Source organism: Cyrtonyx montezumae, unplaced genomic scaffold, assembly GCF_038088225.1.
Source record: "Cyrtonyx montezumae isolate F1298 unplaced genomic scaffold, pur_monq_1.0 scaffold_7, whole genome shotgun sequence".
Lineage (NCBI taxonomy): Eukaryota > Metazoa > Chordata > Aves > Galliformes > Odontophoridae > Cyrtonyx > Cyrtonyx montezumae.
Genome location: NW_027072078.1, coordinates 17,206,271 through 17,225,553, shown reverse-complemented (window position 1 = coordinate 17,225,553; position 19,283 = coordinate 17,206,271). Strand labels below are relative to the sequence as shown.

The 19,283-nt window shown below is 41.0% G+C and overlaps 1 protein-coding gene across 2 annotated transcripts in view; it reads left to right on the top strand.

Moving 5' to 3' along the window:
* KLF7 (KLF transcription factor 7) overlaps positions 1 to 15,088 on the top strand; it is a 54,588-nt gene extending 39,500 nt beyond the window's left edge. The window contains exons 3-5 of one of the 2 annotated variants that reach the window (XR_010623093.1): positions 5,010 to 5,133; positions 11,426 to 11,825; positions 12,467 to 15,088. Coding sequence is in view for 1 of the 2 variants with exons in the window: in XM_065751101.1 (XP_065607173.1) it covers positions 5,010 to 5,133; positions 11,426 to 11,477 (176 nt within the window). In the remaining variant the exon portion in view is untranslated. Of the gene's footprint in view, positions 1 to 5,009; positions 5,134 to 11,425 lie in introns of both variants that reach the window. The other variant, XM_065751101.1, reaches the window with a different exon arrangement.
* Positions 15,089 to 19,283: the final 4,195 nt, after the last annotated feature.

Genomic DNA, 19,283 nt, shown 5'->3' with positions numbered 1-19,283 from the left:
ATACCCAAATCTGTAGGGTTTTCTTCTGAAGTCTTCCCTTCTGAAATTCAGGGAATAGAGAACAAACTCCTTTCTCTGTTTAGTTGGCTTTTGCTTTGTTTTAAAAACTAATGTTTCTAGTTGCAGGGCTGCCAAGAGAAATTTAAAATCGTGACCCTGGGTTATCTCTAAAGCAGAAGGCAAATTATCTCTAATTATTATTGCTCTCTTCTTTAAAATCTCATTATTTTGGGGGGAGATGGGGTTCAAAGACTTTTTAAACCCTCTGGGTTGGCAATAAATAGTGCAAAGTGTAAAACGTGTAATACGCTAGCATCTTCCATTGTGTACTGTAGCTTTGCGGCTGTGGCAGCATCCTCAGCTGATCTTGGTTATGTACCACCATGTACATAACGTTTCTACTAAGTGATCTCTTGAAAACACCTTCTGAGATGTCTGTAATGAACGCTCTTTGTACTGTAAGAAACTCTTTGTACAAAAGACATACGCCCTGCACCCGATAGTTTCTAGGAGATGTATATGGCAAGAACGGGGTCTGTGTATTTTGAGGAAAAGAGACAGCATTGCCTCTACCTTGTTTTGAGAGAATATTTATTGCTAGGATTATGTAGGGCATGCAGTCTGCGTATATGGGAGAGAAAACCTGCTAGTCTGCATTTTGTGCCTGGAGAGCAAAGATACAGCCCACCTAGCTACCCCATACAGTCAGAGAGGAGACATTTACTTCCAGCTGTAGTCTTACTGGTCTCTGATGTGTCATGCTCCACACATTCCTTTGTCTCTCCGTTAGTTTCAAAAGGAACAATAGGTGATTATTTCAGATGGCTTTCAGGATGTAAAATGGCATGAGATTGAATTCACCAAAATGAAAAATGACCGGTTCAAATCAACCCAGGTCTACCAACAGCGTTTGCCTGGGAATCTGCTGTGTGTTTACCATGGTGGTGGTACTGGGACTGCATGCTTTTCTATCTTTTCAGATGATAAACTTTTGGCTTTCAAGACAAACCTATTTCACATGTAGGTGCCTAATATTTAGTTGTGCATTTGTCTTAGTAAGGGAAAAGCAACTCAATTTCAGGGGTGCCAAAGTCAAGTGGCTTTTTGCAATGACCTTCTCTAAATTTTACCTTTTATCATTGTGTGCTTCCTATAAATTTATGGAATTCTTTGTTCTCCAATTTCCAGACTGGACTAGGGTGGACGACATGAAAAGGGATGCAGGGCCAGGCTGTTACTGCAGTGTACTTTTGGTATAGTTTCTAGAAGGAGGTTATGTAAGGTGCCATAAACAGAAGTGCAACAGAGAGCTTCTTCCCCAAGTGGACCGATATCAAGGTACAAAAACATGCTTTGGGAAGATGAAAGGATAAAAATGGTCTAAGGACCAATCAGTAGTTTTCTGCATAGCTGTCCGCATGCTTGTAGGCTGCTGCTAAAGCATGGTACCTGTGCAGCTAACGACGTGTTTGTGTGTTTTCTGCAGTTTGAAATTCCAGTTTGGGGCCAATCTCTGCTGCCCTCCTTCAGAGCACTGTGGTTCAGCCTAGGGAGCAGACCCAGAATCACAGTATCGCAGAACCATGGAATTGTAGGGACTGGGAGAGACCTCCCCCCTGCTAAAGCAGGTTATGTAGGTTGCTCCACTACTCCAGGTCAGTTGTAGAGTTTTTCCATACACAAGTGGGACTTTGTGTTATGCTTGTCTCAGAAAACTGTATAATCTGACACTTAAAATCTGCGATGCTGGCTTGCTGCCGTCCCCAGGCGTGCTTGTGGACACGTAGAAGCTCAGCCAGCCCTGTGGTGTGGGGCACATTCAGAGCAGAAGCTGCTTTTAGCAGCCACACAGTTGGGTATCGGCTTCTTTTTGGGTGTGTGCTGCGGATTGAAGGATTTGTGTAAGCACTGTGCAGATCCTTCTGTTGAACAAAGGTGACTTAAGGAGCAGAGCACCTTCCCAAGAACGGCTCTCAGACAGAAGGTTTAAGTGCAGTTATTAATTTTGAGGAATTAGAACCTGAAAACTGTCAGTATGGCATAGCTCTGTGATGTTCCTACTTTTAATTGGATTTTAAAGCTCATAATTAATTTGCTAAAAAGCGGGAGATCCTCGTCCTATGGAAGTGAGTGGGAGTTTTGCCATTGCTTTCAGCAGAGGAGGATTTTGCTATCTATCCTTTTATTTTTGCAAATCTTCTACAACAGCAGCAGAGCAGCCTGGCACGTGAAAATGAGCGTTCCCATTTCTCCTGCCTGCCATTCCAGTAGTGAGGAAGGAGGGGCCTCTCTCACGCCCACGTTTCCTACAGTACACCTTGGCAAGACAGCTTTCATTTCATCTGCGAGTAAGATGAAAGCAGCCATTAAAGATGCAGTTTGTTCTTTGTGTTCTTGTGCAGAGATACAGAGCTCTCTCTCTTCGTGCCCGCTTGGACTACGGAGTGGCTGCAGGAGAGCAGGATGCTGCCCTCTCTAAGGTTCTTTGGGTCAGGGACTCTACAGGGCTTTAAATGTCACCGTGCTCCTGTGTCTTGGCTGTGTGCTCTGCACAGCACTGCACACCAGTGTGCTCTGCTGTCTGGGAGCACAGGGAGGTGTGCTGACATTTTGTGTGGCTTCAGTTTCAGAGGAAAAGCATCTGAGAACAGAACTCCGCTCAGGGCAGTGCAAGCTGCAAATTGAGAACACTTGAGAGAGGAGCCCCTGGAGCAAGCAGCAGAGATATGTGGCATCCTGTGGGTTTACCAGTAATCGTGCTTGGCATTTTTGTCTCTCCTAACCTATATATAGCACTATACGTTTTCAAAGCTTTTGACAAATGTTAATAAGCCAAACGCAGCTTCAGTCCTAATAGCCCTTGTTTCACAGAACCCTGTGATTCTTTGCCTTCACCCTTCTGCTTTCACACTGGCCGTACCTGCCAGACTTGGCTGGGCACTTGTCTTTCACCTTTACAGCATGTGTAGCAAACGGGATGCAAGGTGCTTTGTCTGCCTTGCTGTCTCCTCTCTCAGGTAGGCACTAGAGAGCATCAGAGATCAAGCAAGCTGAATTATCACTGAGGCTCATTTACTGAAAGCTTTCTAAAACAATGCACAAACTGCTCACGTGGAACTGCTGCACCTTCACAGATGTGACCAGGGCAGGGGAAGTCCTTTTTCTCTGACAAGGGGAGATCAAATGCAACGTGCGTAGTAGGGTGTCATGGGCTGTTGAGACAGTGCCAAACAACTGCAGCTCTGGTGTCTGGGGCAGTGCTGGTGACAGTGTTTGAATTGCAGTTGAGCAACCAGAATAGAAACAGGACACCAGCATTAGCTTACTAACAAGAAGTTTCTTACTTTTTTTTTTCCTGAAATGTATATGTGAATATATATATATAAGTCACACTGAAAACCATGCAGGTCTGCAGAGCTGATCAGTCAGGCACAATGTAAGCAGATTGTTATTGTCTTGCTGGGTATGTCCCCATGGTAGTTTGTGACACACCATAGAGACATCCAGGCTGGCTGGCCTTTCTTGTTTCAGGGACTGAGAGGACAATTTGATATTCTGATGAAGTCTTGCTGGCTGCTGCTTCCTCTTCATTGCTCTACCCAGTGAATCCTTTAATTGAGTTACTGTGTTTAATGTCTGGTAAAGTGGCTCAGCTCCAGTTAACACCTCAGCCCACTCTGCTGTCCAGGGTGGGTGACCACTGTACAACAGAGCTGCCTTAGCAATGAGAAGTCTGCAGACTCACAACAGAACATCTTTTTATTATTATTATTATTATGTATTTTGATGCAATTCTCTTGCCCTCTTTGCTTTTTTTCATTTGGCCTTTCCAATTTGTCACCTTGAAATACATAGGTCTCCCTTAACGAGATCTTACTTCTTTACCTGCTGAATAGACGTGCTAAATATAGAAATCTGTGTCTCTGCACTGAGACATTTGCTTGCTGTAGCCAAGAAGAGAGGTCATACAGATTGCAGCTTCAGTTTGGTCAGTGGTGGGTTCAAGATTGCCTGCTTAGCAATTTTAAGAATAAATAAGTAATAATCCCTTCTCTGTTTATAATTGCTGGCTTAGGATCTTTGTAGTGCAAGTGACTCCTTCCTCTCCTAATGCATCTGCACTGTGCTGACTACGTGGGGATCAGTGACATTGAATTTATACAGGGGGAGAAGCAATGGAGCATTTGCTCCTGGGGGAGATGATAAATATGCATGTACAGGAATACTCTGAATGAGAAAAGGGGAGGTGCCAGACCTCCATCATTAGGTGTGAAGGATTCCGTGGATGCTACACCATGGGGGATTGATTCACAGACACTGCATAAGATAGGTAACTGTGAACACAGTAGACCAGCCTCACCCTGACTTACTGCTGCACCGTTTCACTGCTTCAGTGATAAGATTATTTTGGGGGTAGAATGACAGCCCCAAAAATTGTTGGAAGCAACTAGAGAAAAGGTGCAGCTTTAGGAGACTGTGAGCATGGAAACTTGGGGGAGCAGATGTGCGTCTGGCCATGCAAGGGGGAGCTGCAGCCTGGAAAAAGCACACGGTACAGTGGTGGTGGTTGCTGTCATTGGGTGTGCAGGGGGATATGTGACCCGCTCCCATCTGCAGGGCTGGTACAGCCAGCACAGGTACCATATCAATTAGCCAGCAAGAGCTGAGTGAGCTGCAGTGTTGACTGAAAATCAGGCTTTAGTAGCACAGGGCAGAGGATTCTGGGGACGTGCTGAGGGTTTCATTGAAGAGCAGTTAACAAGCTTTGTTAGAAATGGGAGATGAGGTATAGGGAGAATTTTAACAGATGTGAAGTTGAAGCTGGATCCATCCACAGTACAATGTGTCATAAGCCCTAAGTTGTTTCCATTGCACTCTGGCTTTGATGGTTTGACTGACTGTGCGCTAACCTGCCTGGGTGGGGAAGCGGTGAGGTGGAAAAATGGGACTTGAGTGGAGTGCTCAGTAATGCTGCTGTTGTGCTGACTCTTCTCTTCTCCCCTCTGCAGGTGAGAAGCCTTACAAGTGCTCGTGGGAAGGGTGCGAGTGGCGTTTTGCACGGAGCGACGAGCTCACAAGGCATTACAGAAAGCACACGGGTGCAAAGCCCTTTAAATGCAACCATTGTGACAGGTAATGCAGCCTCCTAATAACGTGGTGTTTAAGCAAAATGTGGTCCTTGTGAGTGGTGTGGAGCTGCCAGACCCCTGACAGCAGAAGCCTGGCCTATCGAGGTCTCTTGTCCCCCTGCCCTAGTTCCTCCTCCAAAGGAGGACACAAAGAAAGAAGCAGGGCTGATAAGTCTTACTGACACCTGTCATGTCTTTTGTGGTCGCTGGACTCAACTCGATCAAAGGGCAGCTTATTTCAATACTCCATAATCAGTGAGAGTCCAGAAGGCCACAGACCACTTCAGTGACAGACTTACTGTATCAAAGTAGGTCCGCAAACTATCTCCACAGCTTTCCCTCTCCCCATCCTCATAGATCAGTGTCCTCTAAAAAGCAGAGCTCCTTCCCCACCTGGCTCCCTCTAGGGCTATCCCAGCCACCTCTGCTGGCTGCTTGCATGTTGGCAGGGTGCTTCATTTTCAAAAGCACAGGGCTAATTCAGGTACATCTGACTATTCAAGTTCATGAGATTGTTTTGTGTAGGATCAGTGATTGCTGCATATTCTTGCTAATGAGTGAATCTTTTCTCCAGTTCTAAATTTCAACCTTGATGTCTGTTTGATGTGGGAAATACTCTGCCACTTTGTTTTGTGTGGGCGCAGATCTAAAAGCTGGATGGGGGTGCCTAGAGCCAGGATTCTTGAAGAGCTTAATACGCAGCAGTCCTTCTCTGGACCCTCAGAAATGAGGGGCCAGGTTTGCCTGGAGATCTGGGAAGCCAGCAATTCCCACTGAGAGCGATGGGAGCTGCTGCTTGCTGCCCACTTTTTGCTGTCCTTGCCACTTTAGCTGCTGAATGAAAAAGCTCGTCTGAAAAATTGAATTGTCCTTGCTTGGTGCTGAGTGCTTTTGAAAGCTGGGTTCTTTGAGCGCAGAAACAAAACCAAAAGAAAACACTCCTCCCTAACCCCAGTCACAGATGATAAGAAATTAGGGTGGAGCAAAAGCAATTACCACTGTAATGACTCTTGACAGCACTGACAGGATCGAACAATGAGCACTTCTCCTCATGCCCCCCCCCAGCTGGAGGCTGGCAGTGCCCTGGGTAAAACCTGGATCCAGTGTACAGCAATCAAATGATGTGCTTGCATCTGAACATGTTATCTGGCTAATCCTATTTGTATATATATTTTAAAAGAGACTTAAGAAAATTACCCATCTTTTTAATGCAGCACTAAGGTTCTTTGCTCTGATAAGGAAACATTCTGTAATACAATTTGGAATACTCTAGGAAGCCTCTGGGTACACCAGAACAGCACAGAACACACATGGAGAGAGGATGTGTGGGACATAAACAAGGGACCCCATCCTTTTATGGGAAGGAAATTTGATCATTTTCACATCCTGCCTTTCCAAGTGCTTCATCTTCTTGAGCACTCTTCTCCCCTTCTCTCCCTTCTTCCTGCCCACCTTTTTACTCAGACAGCTTCCTCTTGGATTTTATCCCTGGATCTTCGTTTGCTGAGAATGAGGGACAGGATAAACCAAATAGAGACCTCTGGGGACATGCTTTTGTATAAGCACCTCAGTGAAGGAGGACATTTACGTTCTGTTTTTAGTGTTAAGGCATTGCCTTTCTCTTTTTTTTTTTTCTCTTAAGGAACAGAGTAACCATTCCCAGCCCCACAAGCACACTGTCACAAGCAGTGCAAAACTACAGGGTTTCTGTGTTAGAATCTTTAGCAGAGATTAAAAGAAATACAGTCAGTATTCTCAAGGTCTCCTTCAGACCTTCTTTCAGTATCCTTTTTCATACTTCCCGTAACTATCTAGGTTTTTCTTGCTGGCAGCCAATTCAGTTGCTGCAGGTAAAAGATGTATTTCTGCAACTATTAATAGATCTGCTTTTCCACTGATCTGTAGGTAAAAGAAAACAGTATTAGTAAGGAAATGAAGAATGCTGTAGTTTGTGCACTGTTGAACTCCATGCACGTGGTGTTTGAGTGTGGCAGAAGTCAGGTTCAGCTTTACTTTTCCAGTCAGTTGTTGTAAGCTCACAGAATGGCACTACCTGTTCTTTTAGGTCACTCTGCCATACACTATTTTTCCTTCTTTTCCCGTTCATTGATCTGTCCGGTACCATCTATTGCAGGTATCACTTCAAGTGAGAGCTGAAATGAGCATAAGTCTGTCCCTAGTCATTTAGTCAGACATCTGATGTTGAAGATGCTCCTTCCTTGGCCTGGGTTTTCAGATGGAGAACAGTTTCTTCACATCTGAACTGCTGCCTTCTTTTGCATCCACTGTTATTGACATAAGCCATAGTCACTCCCCCAAACATCCTGGCTTGATAAATCTTTAGGAGCTTTTTGGAGCTACTTTTTGCAATGCTGACATCACAGAATTGTTTGGAAGGGATGGCCACACCTGAGCAATCAGAGCATGAAAGTGGTGATTGAAGTAGCAAAGAAAAGGAGCTCTGTACAATTTGCCTGCAATTCCCTTCCAGTCTGTTTTCAGAAGTAGTTGTATCTGTGACCTCCTGGCCACCATCACAGAGATATTCATGTCATTTTTGTACAGGACCATTCTAAAGTAAAAGAGATAGAAGATGTGATTGTGTTCTGCTGCTGTCTCAGCCCAAGCAATGTGCATCCCACAGATCTCATCAGTAGCTGTAGATGTTAGGCCACCCTTGGTTTGAGTATCACCGTATGTGCTGCAAATGATACATGGTTTGGTGGCAGCAGGGGAGGATGAAGAATCAGCTAAGGTGGTGCAGAAATCAGTGTACGAGTCCCTCATGCCTCCCAGACACAAGGGGTGCGCTGTTTATTATCATTCCCCAGGAGTTAATGCTCTTCAGAAACACAGGGCAGGTTAATATACAGCGTGAGCCTTCACTCCAAGGGAAGAAGATGGCAGAGTAGTGACACTTGCTTGTGCCCAAATACAAGTTTAGTGCCTGACTATTGGAGCATGTGTTCAGTGTCCTCTTTGACAGCAAGTTAAGAATGTGCTTTGCTGGAATGCACAAAAATCCCACAGTAGGGAATCCACAGCTGGTAAGAAAGATGGTTGAGCAGTACGTTCTCTTCCCATTATTATTACCTTCCCTCTTTCTCCTGCAGAGGCTTCAGTGCTGAGCAGTAGTGTGTTGCTAGGGAGATGGAGCAAGAAGAGAAGGGAGTGAATTGTGTTTCAGAGTGGGGAAGTTTTGCGTTGTGCATCGCTGTGTGGCTTTCAGAATTTAGGGTATCTTAACCTGGAATAAACTGTCCTTCCCAGTAAGAGCTGGATTAGGAAGGGTGATGGGTCCATGTACACCACGCTGTGTGTATGCCAGTGCTCGTCTAGAACTGGAAGAGGTGCAGAGCCAGAGTTGTGGAGCAAGTCACATCCTATCTGGCAAGCAGGATGAGGGACTAACAAGCTGCTGCTTCTTAATATGTGGGAAAAGGAACTTACCTTGTCAGTTCATCCTGTGGAGCCTTCTTCACTGCTGGCTCTTGTTCCAGCAGGGAGAAAATATGTCTGCTGCTCAGTAGTAGGTTTTTTTGGTTTGTTTGGTTTTGTTTTTTTTTTTTTTTAAGCATTTTAGCTGCAGCATTTGATAGAGACTGCTTTACTGTTGAAAATAAAGGTGCACATCTACCCAACCTTACCAATAGGCTAGAACTAACCAAATTTGTCAGCAGGAGAATGTGAAGAATTCATACTGTACCATTTTATTATCTGCAAATTAGCAAAAAATTATGCCATTTTATTATCTATAAAAATATTACAGAGCTGAAAAATACACTAGATGCTAGTATTATGGTAATTGATGTGAAACTGTGGTTTAAATTCCTATTTTTTAACAGATTTTGCTGTGTTGTGGCTCTGCATACGTCTTCCTGGGACGCATTAATAATAAAGACAATTGGAGAGGAAAATCCGTTCTTGGGTAGTGGTCTTATGACTAGTCCTAGGCTAAGTGCCAGCTGGTGCTTGTCTTTTTGGCAGCCACTCAAGCTGTTGTTTTGTTTTGGCAGCCCTTGTAGCCAGAGCATGCTGCTTTCTCTGTTTAGACTGACGAAAGAAACGTTGGTCCAAGGGTGTATTTTGGCACCCTGAGGCTAGAAAATTCTAGCTGTGCTGAGCCTGCTGTGCTGAAAGCCAAGTGCCTGTTGTCAGACCCTCGACTGGGTCTGCACTTCATGCAGGAGCTTGGAGGAGTACAGCCACTATCTTATACTGAAGTCTTTATTTTTTGTCATTCTGTTACAGAAAGATACTAACCCTGGTGTGAGATGATACAAATCAGTAGAGAACAGCTGGTATGAGCAGAGCTGTTCTCATCCACAGATCATGAGTATCTAGCTTTTCTTGTGAAAGCTGCCTTCTTACAAGGTTTCTTTGTCTTAATAGTTTACCTTTTGGTGACTCATCTCTGTATAAATGGAGACAGACTGCTTGTACAGGACAATGCTGCCGGCAAGATGGAAAAGATCCCCAAATTATTTGTAATCTCTCCATTTTTATTAGTTCTTCAATTTTTTAGCCTTTTTCTACTCAGGGTGTTTGTTCAACGTGTTTGCCTTTAGATTGAGGTAACTTATTTTCTTTGACTGAAGTTGAATTTGTTCTTTTACATTCTTCTTTCTAAAAAATACTCAGCTACTGCCTTTTTTGAAATAGACTTACTGCCCATTTATAAGCTATGCAGATTCTCGTAGTAAGTCATTAGGATATTCTAACTGGTATATTTCTGTATTCTTAATCTGCCGGGCAATGGAAAGACATTTCAGGCAAATCAGTTCTCAAGGTAGCTTCTCATTATGTCCTCAGAGCCTACAACGTTTATTCAAAACCCACAGATGTGTCCTTTTGTGTGATATTTATAATGAACGTTTCTTGCTTTTACTAAGAATAAATGTGCCGGTGTCTTATGCTTTAGGGTGGAATGAAAGCAAGCCAAGACTGTCAGGGAACTTGGAAACTTCCCATTTCTGAGTGTTCCAACTTGAAGTGTGTAGTAGAAGTTTGATGTATTAGGATATCTCTGTATTTCCTCACAGTTGAGCTCCATCTCAAGGCTTAAGGGTAGGCAGCCAGAACAACTGCTTGCTTGTCCAGTAGTTTGTTCTCTGTTGCTATACATATCATTCTGATACTATGTTTGAAATGGATCGATGCCTTTGATCTCATTTCTAATGGGCATGGAGTTGGTAAAATATTCTTGCTTACTGTCAGTCTTGATAAAATGGGATTTGTATTGATTGACAGAGAAGGAAAAAGCACCTGTCCACTTGAGAACCCCTAGTCAGTGAGAAGATATTAGTGGTGTGAAGTCCCAGATTTTGGGCTGCTGTTCCTGCTGCTGTGAGTTCCCTGCAGCATGTCTTCTAGAAGGCAGTTGCTTTAGAATGGTAATTCCTGATTAACTCTTTTTGGGGTTGCTCTTCTCTGGGAGGGTGTTTTATTCTGAACGTATTAACCCATTTCCCAAGTGGATTAAGTAATTTCAAAAGAAGGCAGTCATACGCCTTTAGAGAGGGAGTTCATCAAGAATAGATGCTTCATTTTAATTTTATGCCCTTCCTTATCCTTAATAGTCTTCATGTTTAGACCAGCCCTAAAAGCCAACTAGTTCTCTAGGGTTGCTGCTCTAAGACCATCTCATCAGAATCCAAAAAACATGTTCAGAATGTTATTTTGCATGTTGAGATGGAAGAACGATAGCTTTGTGGACTAAGAACAGAAATTGAAAGTGGAAGTCCTGGCTTTTTAATTCTTGTGTGATTTACAGTTTCCTTGCCTTTTTGTGTTTAAATTTTCACATTTACAGGGTGGGTTTAATAATAACTTGTCTTATCTCAACATAATTTAGGGGGATAGCATTTGGCATCCACATATTACCACTGAGATTCCCAAGAGAGAAAAGGAAAGATACATAGCCTGAAGGATTTTCAGCCTACGAGCTTTGAACTATTTTCTTTCTAATTTGGATTTAAAAATGAGAACTTAGTTTTCAAAACTTACATTGGTGTTTGTTTAAGGTAGCAATATCAGTTAAAGAAAAAAGACTAAGTAAAACCGACTTGTTTTATTTTTTAGCATACGCACAAACACTAAAAATTTCATTTTATTCTTCAGGTACATATATGAGCACCCTTCCCTGGTATTTCACTCAGTGAAAGAGGAGGGAAAGAAACAGCAAAAGGAGGAGAGTAGTCTATTTAGCTTTCAGCTAGTCTATTTCAGTTTTCAGGAACCAGGTTTTTTTCCTTTCCAAAATCTTTATTTCATTTCATATTTGCTTTATTTTGCAGATGTTTTTCCAGGTCTGATCACCTTGCCCTCCACATGAAGAGACACATCTAAATATCGGTCAGCTTGGCATGGATGACATCTGAGCTAGGTGTTGTGAGATGAAAGTGGAACTCAAGTTATAAGTGCTGCCTTGCAGGAGAAGAGAACTCGATCACATATAACCCTCTGTACAGAGACCACACACTCACTCACACTGTCATACTTGCAGTTATACTTCAATACATCCATCGGTTCTTTATGCCTTGCCCCAGCTGGATGGGAGAAGATGCAGGAGGAGGAAATGCTATAGATGTGAATTCAATGAGAAGGAACAATTGCTTACTGTACTTCGTCTCTCCTGAATTGGTTTCCTGGGTTTGCCAATGGAAAACAAAGGAAATGGAGGAGGCTTTCCTGCAGGTGGACGGCAGTAGGAGGGGCTTATGTAACTTGCTTCTCAGTGCAACTCAATAGGAGAAAATGTCGTCTTGAAGTTGCATATTTGTAGCACTAACTTTGTTTTTAAATAGATGGGGGGAAAACAATGACCTAGAAAACCAAATCCCAGTTTGGTAGCCAAATTAACCTCTTGGTTCATTTGTTCTTTGTCTGAGGATTCCTAATGTTCAATGCATCAGACTTCTCACAGACACTTTGACCTGTCTTGGTTTTGGTTCTTCTTCCCAGAACTGAGCTATTGAGATCCTTTTAAGACAATACCAGTGGCCTTAATGGCAGTAGACTGTGGAGTGACACTTGTTACACAAATATCCTCTCTTTGGCCTGAGTTTATGTAGACTTCACGGAGGACTATATTTTTTTTTGGTTGTTTTTGTTTAGATTTTTGTTTTGGCTATTGCACAACATATGCACTAGGGACTCTGGAAGCTGCTGCCATGATGGTTAAGTGGCCAAGGGATACACCCTGAAAAACAGCACCTAATATCTCTGTAGGCCTCACCTTGTTGCCATAGCTAGGACTTCTTGTTTATCTGTTGAATGAAAACTTTAAAAGCTTATTTGGAAGCTTAAACCTTTTTTCTCTTTTCTCTACAAACAAGTGATCTTCAGAACTCCTTGTCTTCACCTGGATATCGGTCTGGGACTGGCCACACAAGCATGACTACAGGATTCCTTCCACATCATGTGAGCGTGTTAGCCACAAAACTCACAGTGACTTAGTGATAAATTATGTTGCTTTTTCTTGCTATTCTTCTAATAACCAATCTAAAACATTAGACTTTTGTTTGGGTAAATAGCACCTGCAGATATTTTAAATTAAACTTGATGTTTTTTGAACATACACGCACGCACACACACAAGCCAAAAATCCTGCTCCAGTCTGAGTGTGAAATAGAGAACTTCTTCCAAGTACAATGGCTTCATTCAGCATTAGCCTTTTAAAGAAATGATGAAAGTCCTCCTTTTCCATTTATCAAGTTGATGCTGTAGCCTGCTTCTATGTGTAACAGTGTGAACAGTAAAGGAAGGGTTGGGTTTTACATACAGCAATGAGACTTTCCTGAGTGATTGATCTAAAGTACTAATAACCTTGAGGTCTGTTTTGGCCTACTGTGTGAACCATTAAGGGGAAGTGAATGTCTCATGCTCACCCTTCAGTCCTATTGATAATTTGATTTTGTTGGGCTCAAAGTGGATTAAAGTCTTTATTACAAAAGAAAGGAAAAAAAAAAGCATCTTACAATAACTTGTTTGAAACTATATGGCGCTGGCCCTGACTCCAAAGACTGCATTTAGGACCATAAAGATGGTTTGTGCAAGCAGGTGTGTGGTCATTAGATTGTATACTTTGTAAATTCTGGGACCATCTTTACAAGATGTGACTGGAAATTAAACAAAATGGCGCATGGTCCACAAATGGTTGCTGCTCTTTTATACTGTATTAGCCAGCTGCCCTTCTTTGACTGTTTTGACACATTGACTGTTAACTATTTCCCTTAATTCATGTTTTGGGAGTTGAAACTGTACTCTTGGGGAAAAAGAACAAACAAGAAACTCAACAGATGTTTAAGAGCTGTCACTGGGTTCCTTGGCACTTGAGTTCTCAAAATTTTGCAACGTTTGGTTCTAGTGAGAGATTAAATTTACTTGAAGGATGCTGGTTTTCCTCACAGTTTTTGCAAAGCACTGTGACTGTCAACTGAGCAGATTTGGGAAGGGGGGAAACACATTGTCTGGCCCATATGGCATGGAATATGGACCAAAATCTAACCATCTTTTAGGGGCAATGACATAACATTCATGATGAAGGAGAAAGCAAGAGCGAGTGTGAAGAAAAGAAAGGTAGAAAGAGAGAAAGAAAGAAAGTTGAGTTTATTCCAAAGATTTTAAACTAACCATACTATATATACATATGTGGAGCACTGCTTGCTGACAATCTCGTATTTCTCTGCTTCTGTGTTTGCATACTTTTTATGACCATTCCATCCAGCTGTTCTACTGGGACTGAGGGCCCTAGAATCCAATTTGTATTAGAATATATGGAGCATCCTGCCAGATGTCTAATGGGATCTGAAACCTCAGCTGTGTGAAACTGTAGAACATCCACTCAGTGCGTTAAATTAGAAAAAGGATAACAGAATCCTAGAATTTCATTACTGTAACATCCTAAAGTATGTGCTCTCAAACTTACTGCTGTGGTACTTATTGTCTGTGTACCTGCATAAATATCCTTCTTTGACCTCTGAACACACCTGCCTTTTTAGACATGCTAACAGTAGTCTACAAATCATAGTTCAGTGTCAGTTTAAGTACCAGTTATTCCCGTTTTCATTTGTGATCTTGTTGATGTCTCATTTAAATATGGCAGAACAAGGGCCCAATTGAAAAAAAACACGCTGAAATATCTGATTATTTTGTTCTGGGGACAGGCTTATGTTTAAATCCTGGGTCTATATAGCTATACAAGCATAAAAGAAAAGAGGATAAGAGACTTAACCAGATTTTAGACTTAACGGGCTCTTTCTGTTGCAGGTCTTGAGATCTGAAGCCAAATGTTGGGCTTGGGGACCATCTTTTCTGTTTCTTAAGGGAGGTGTTTTTCAATGTATGTGTTGTGTACTCTGTCAGTCTCTGCACTTCAATTTTTGGGCCTTCATTTGCAAGTGTCTTAATCATTACTAAAATTTCAAAGCTTGACTTGTATTTTATAGGAGTCTCAATTTTGGAAAGGCACATTCCAGGAGTCATTTTTTACAATGACAGATATTTCAAGCTGTGCACTTCAAACCTGAGTAATGCATTATAACTAGATCCTTTTTTGAGCTATATCTCCTTGGTAAAGTTGTATAGATATCCTCTATTTATAAGTTTGAGTAGAAGTATGCTAATAAGAAAAGGCATATCCTTTCTATAAGTCTTCTGTGGAAGCAAAACCATAAACAGATGACTTGGTAACAGCTGAGAACAAAGTTAGCAAGCTCCAGAAAGGAGAAGCTTAGGATTGTGTCCTTTACGCTGGACTTACACCTGTTTGCAGAACAGAAGACAGACATTTCTGGCTTTTCTGAAGAGATTCAAATGTGGTTTCCAAGGCCATGGAACTGTAGAATGAGAACAGATTGAGACAAATATCACAGAAAACAGTATGCATGGAAGAAACAGCTAAAGGAAATGTCACTTTTTATGAATAGTAAACAGTACTTTGGAGCAGAGCCACAGAGTCAGTCAGAGGAGAACGCAGGTGGGAAGGGAGCTTCAGCGGTCATCTCAGCCAACCTTTAACTAGAGCTTAGGGCTGAGTCCAGTCAATCTCGCAGTGCTACCGAGGATGGAAATTCTGCAGCTACTCCGTATAAGCTGGTCTGGTATTTGACCACTTAAATGGTTAAAAATAAAATAAATCTGTTTGTCAAATAGGAATTTCCCATGTTCCAAATTGTTTGCTGCCTCTTCCACTATGCATCGCTATGAAGAGTCTGGCTTCATTTTCTCCATGATTTCTGTAGGGTATTTGTAGACAGCGATAAGATCTGTTATTTTCTCTTCCTAAGATTTAACTGTGTTCTACAGCCTCTCTTCAGCTGTTGTGTGCTCTGGCCCCTGATCTTGGTGGAGTTCTGCTAGACTTGCTCCAGTTATGTCAATAATTTTCTTGTAACAGGGAGACCAAAACTGGGCAGAATATTCTGGATAATGATGTACTTCACTTGTTACAGTGTTGAAAAATCATTTAGTAAGTGCCAGTATCAAGATTTTCTTATCAGATTTACTGAATTTACAAGTTAAGTTTATGGAAATACATGTTTTATACTGCCAGGTTAAGACCTGGCAAACAAAACTGTCTTTTCTAACACAATCACCATTTTTTTTTTTACTTCAGACTGAAAAAATGTTATCACTCATATCAAACATGGAGACACATTGTATTTTAGTCACTTTTTAGAACAAAACAACACTTCAGTGCATCTTTGCTCTGCTGTATTTCCCCCCTTAGGAGAAAAATGACCCAAATAATCATAGGTATTTTTATAAAGAATTCTCGGGGTGAATTATTTTTCATTGTCCCTGAATTTCTCTTTCAAGAGCCAGTACTCAGTCTAGAAAATTATTTCATCTAGATAGACCAGGCGAAGGAACAAAAATCTTTTTCCAGGACTGAAATCCCACATTTATTCAGCCTCTTGGACAAAGCCCTGAGCAGTATGATTTAATGAAACTGAATTATTTTTTGAGGGTAGGATTAGGTAACCTCCAGCAGTACCTTTCAACATTAAGATTTCTGTGTTAGTGATTCATATCAGAGCTGTCTCTGATTAAATGTGTACTGGTTCTAGTTCTTGCTAGTCTTGCACTGGCAGAACAGACTGTAGAATGGGCCTGTAGGATTTTTCTCAAACTCTGATAGTTTTATCCTTATTAACTTTATAATGTTTTTATGAGAGGAAGATGAAGAAAATCTTGAAGAAGCAAAAATAATAACAGCAAAGCAGTTTGAAGGAGCATCTTATCATGAGATGTCACAGCTGCAGGGACCAACCAAAGATTGTGAAAACAAGCTTGCTAGCCTGGAAGACCCATGTGAGGTATCCAAAATGATTCCCAGTACCTGAAATCTAAGCCAACTAATATTTCTATAGAAGTAAATCATAAAACCTTTTTTCCTTTACCATTCTTATTTTCCTCAGATATTTTGGATTTTGGTTTACTGTATTATTAAAATGGCACATTTTCACTTAATACCTGGAAAATGCTGACCAAACACTGATCAGATGGAAGAACCTAAATGCAAGAGGAGCCTCCAGTCCCTTGCTTTTTGGAACTGTTTTACTTTCAGGTCTGAAAAGTATAATCACAGGGATTATGGCTAAAATTGACTTGAATAATTGCAGTGATTGAGTGTATTTTGTCTGTGACATTTTATCTACAGAATCAGGCTTTCTTCTTCATCTTACCTGGCTTTAGACAATTTGGGCTCTTGTAGTCACGTCTAACACAAAGGTGGTTCTTCCTGTTTAACATACTTCATTTGTCTGTGTACAGAAGAGGTCGTAATTGGTGCTTTTGACAAAACTGATGAAAATCCAGCTATCTTAAGAGTTTCCTTTTCTTTCTTTCCCTTACGGTGTCAAATTCTTTAAATTGAAAAAATAAAAGCAGAGGATCATTTTGACATAATTTATTGTTACCTGGCTAGCATCCAGTTAATCAAGGGCTTTTATTCTTGCTTTTATTCAGGACTTAGCACATTTAGACATTCCATCCAGCAAGACTGTTTTTAAGCTTTTGTATTTCTGGGTGACACCTTTAACCCAGCATTCTTTTGAAGTACTTTTTGCTGATTTCAGATAGAGTTGCACTTGCAAAGGTCATCACACATCAAGAACAAAAACAGTGCTTGACTAACTCTGTGGATTTGGCTTGAAAAATAAAAAATATTTCCTCCCAAGGTTTTACAGATGCTCATAGACAAATCTTGCCTGTCTTTAATTCAATAAGGTGTAGACTTTACGAGAATGATTATTTCCAGATCGAGCCTGGGTATTTTTCTTCCTTGTGTCACATTTGCGTCTGTTCTTATTGATAGAGACGGTTACTGCAGTCTTCCTCTTCCACAAATCTACGCTGGCTTCAACAGCAAGATTTAGCATAGCAAGAACTGAAGGGTCTCGCCTACTGGGTACTAAGATCTGTCTCACAAAACTGAGACTTTTCTCCTCCCTTAGAGGAAGAGGTCCAAGACATACTTGTATTATATAAGTTATATATATAATGAGGTAGTTGTATATATAAGTTATATATATAAAAACGTGGAGATGGTGGGGTAGGCTGCCTTTATCACCTCAAAAATAAGTTTCCCTACCAGAAAATTTTCAAATGCAGGTGTCATTTGCAAACAGGGTTTTATAGTTTTCCTTAATGCTTGTTAACGGTATTTTTGGTGTGATAGTTAAAGTGGAAACTCTTCACAACTTTCAGAATGAAAGCTTTGATGATTTTTTTTAAGTGCTTTGGTCCTGACTTCTATATACTGCCAGAAAACAGGTTCTACACCCTTGTCTCTGTGTGAGTGTGGCGGTACGACGGTCTACTGTATATACCTACACAGAAGAGGAGACTGAGCTACTGACTTACAGTGTGTAGTAGCCAACCGTGCCTATTGCTTACATTTAGGGAGGGCACTTATTGTTGCCACTGCATTTTAGGAATCATTTCAGCTTCTGTAGGGAAGTTTTCAACAATTCTGGGAAATACATGTTGCTGTGTACTGTGAATGGATAGGCTGCAAACTGGGGATTGGGAGGGGAGGTAGGAAGGGGGGGAGATGTGGGCTTTTCATGTACACACTGAAAATTAACTAGAATGGACAGAAAGGTGACAATTTTAGCATTTATTATTGGGCTCTTGGGGAAATAAAAAAGCTAACTTGCAGTCTGTGAAAAGCCTGTTGTCTGAAGGGTTGATCTTTATATTTTGCAACATGCATTTTTCCCATCTCTCTGTATTTCAAAAAACAGGCCTGTCAGATTCTAGAAGTAGATCAAAACACTGGTTTGCACACTACTTTGTTACCAAGGCCATGTCTCTACCAGGGAAGTTGCTCTACCTTAAAACAGCAGTCTAGTTAAGATCACTTCGTAGATGTACCCAGTACTCAATTTGCCTAGACTGTGTTTGCATTGGCATCCCATGCAGTTAAGCTAAAGTGTAAGAAAAGGTTAAAACATTTACAGCACATGAAGGTTCTTGCACTGATTTAAGTGTATGGTTTTGTAGTCGCTGCATATAAACCGTGACAGCTTTTCTCTTAGAAACAAGGCCTTAGTTTAGCATGTCTGTTCATCTGAATTGGAAAAATAATAATGCAGGCTGTGAATTTTTTTACTGCTTTGCAAAATGGCCTGTTTTCTTACTTATCCTTTCAAACCTTTCTTACTCTCTACTTCATGTTAGACTTTTGTTTGGGGGATTTTTTTTTTTTTTAGCAACAACAATGAAAAGTATGAATGCTCCTGATTTAAATATATATATATATATATATTGCTTGAAGGACTTTCATTTTGCACTATATTTTTTCTTTTACCAGATGTGTCTGACAAGTGCATTTTGGAGATGCCCTCGGTCACGTTCTCTCAGGCCTACTCTGGTATTTCTAATATATCACAGAAGTACCCAATCTTGTAGCCCTCAGTTCTGCCTTTTTTTGACATTTTATTTTTTTTAGGCTTTTTATATATATATATATAAATATATTACTTTGTCAGTTTTTTTGCTGTACAAAAGTCTTAAGATTTAAAAATATTATTTGTATTATATGATGGTGGTATGTTAATGTTACAAAATTATTAATGAAGAAAAAATTTATTTTTGTTACTGGTCTGTTTCATAATTCTTTTTTAAATTGGTATATTGTAAGAT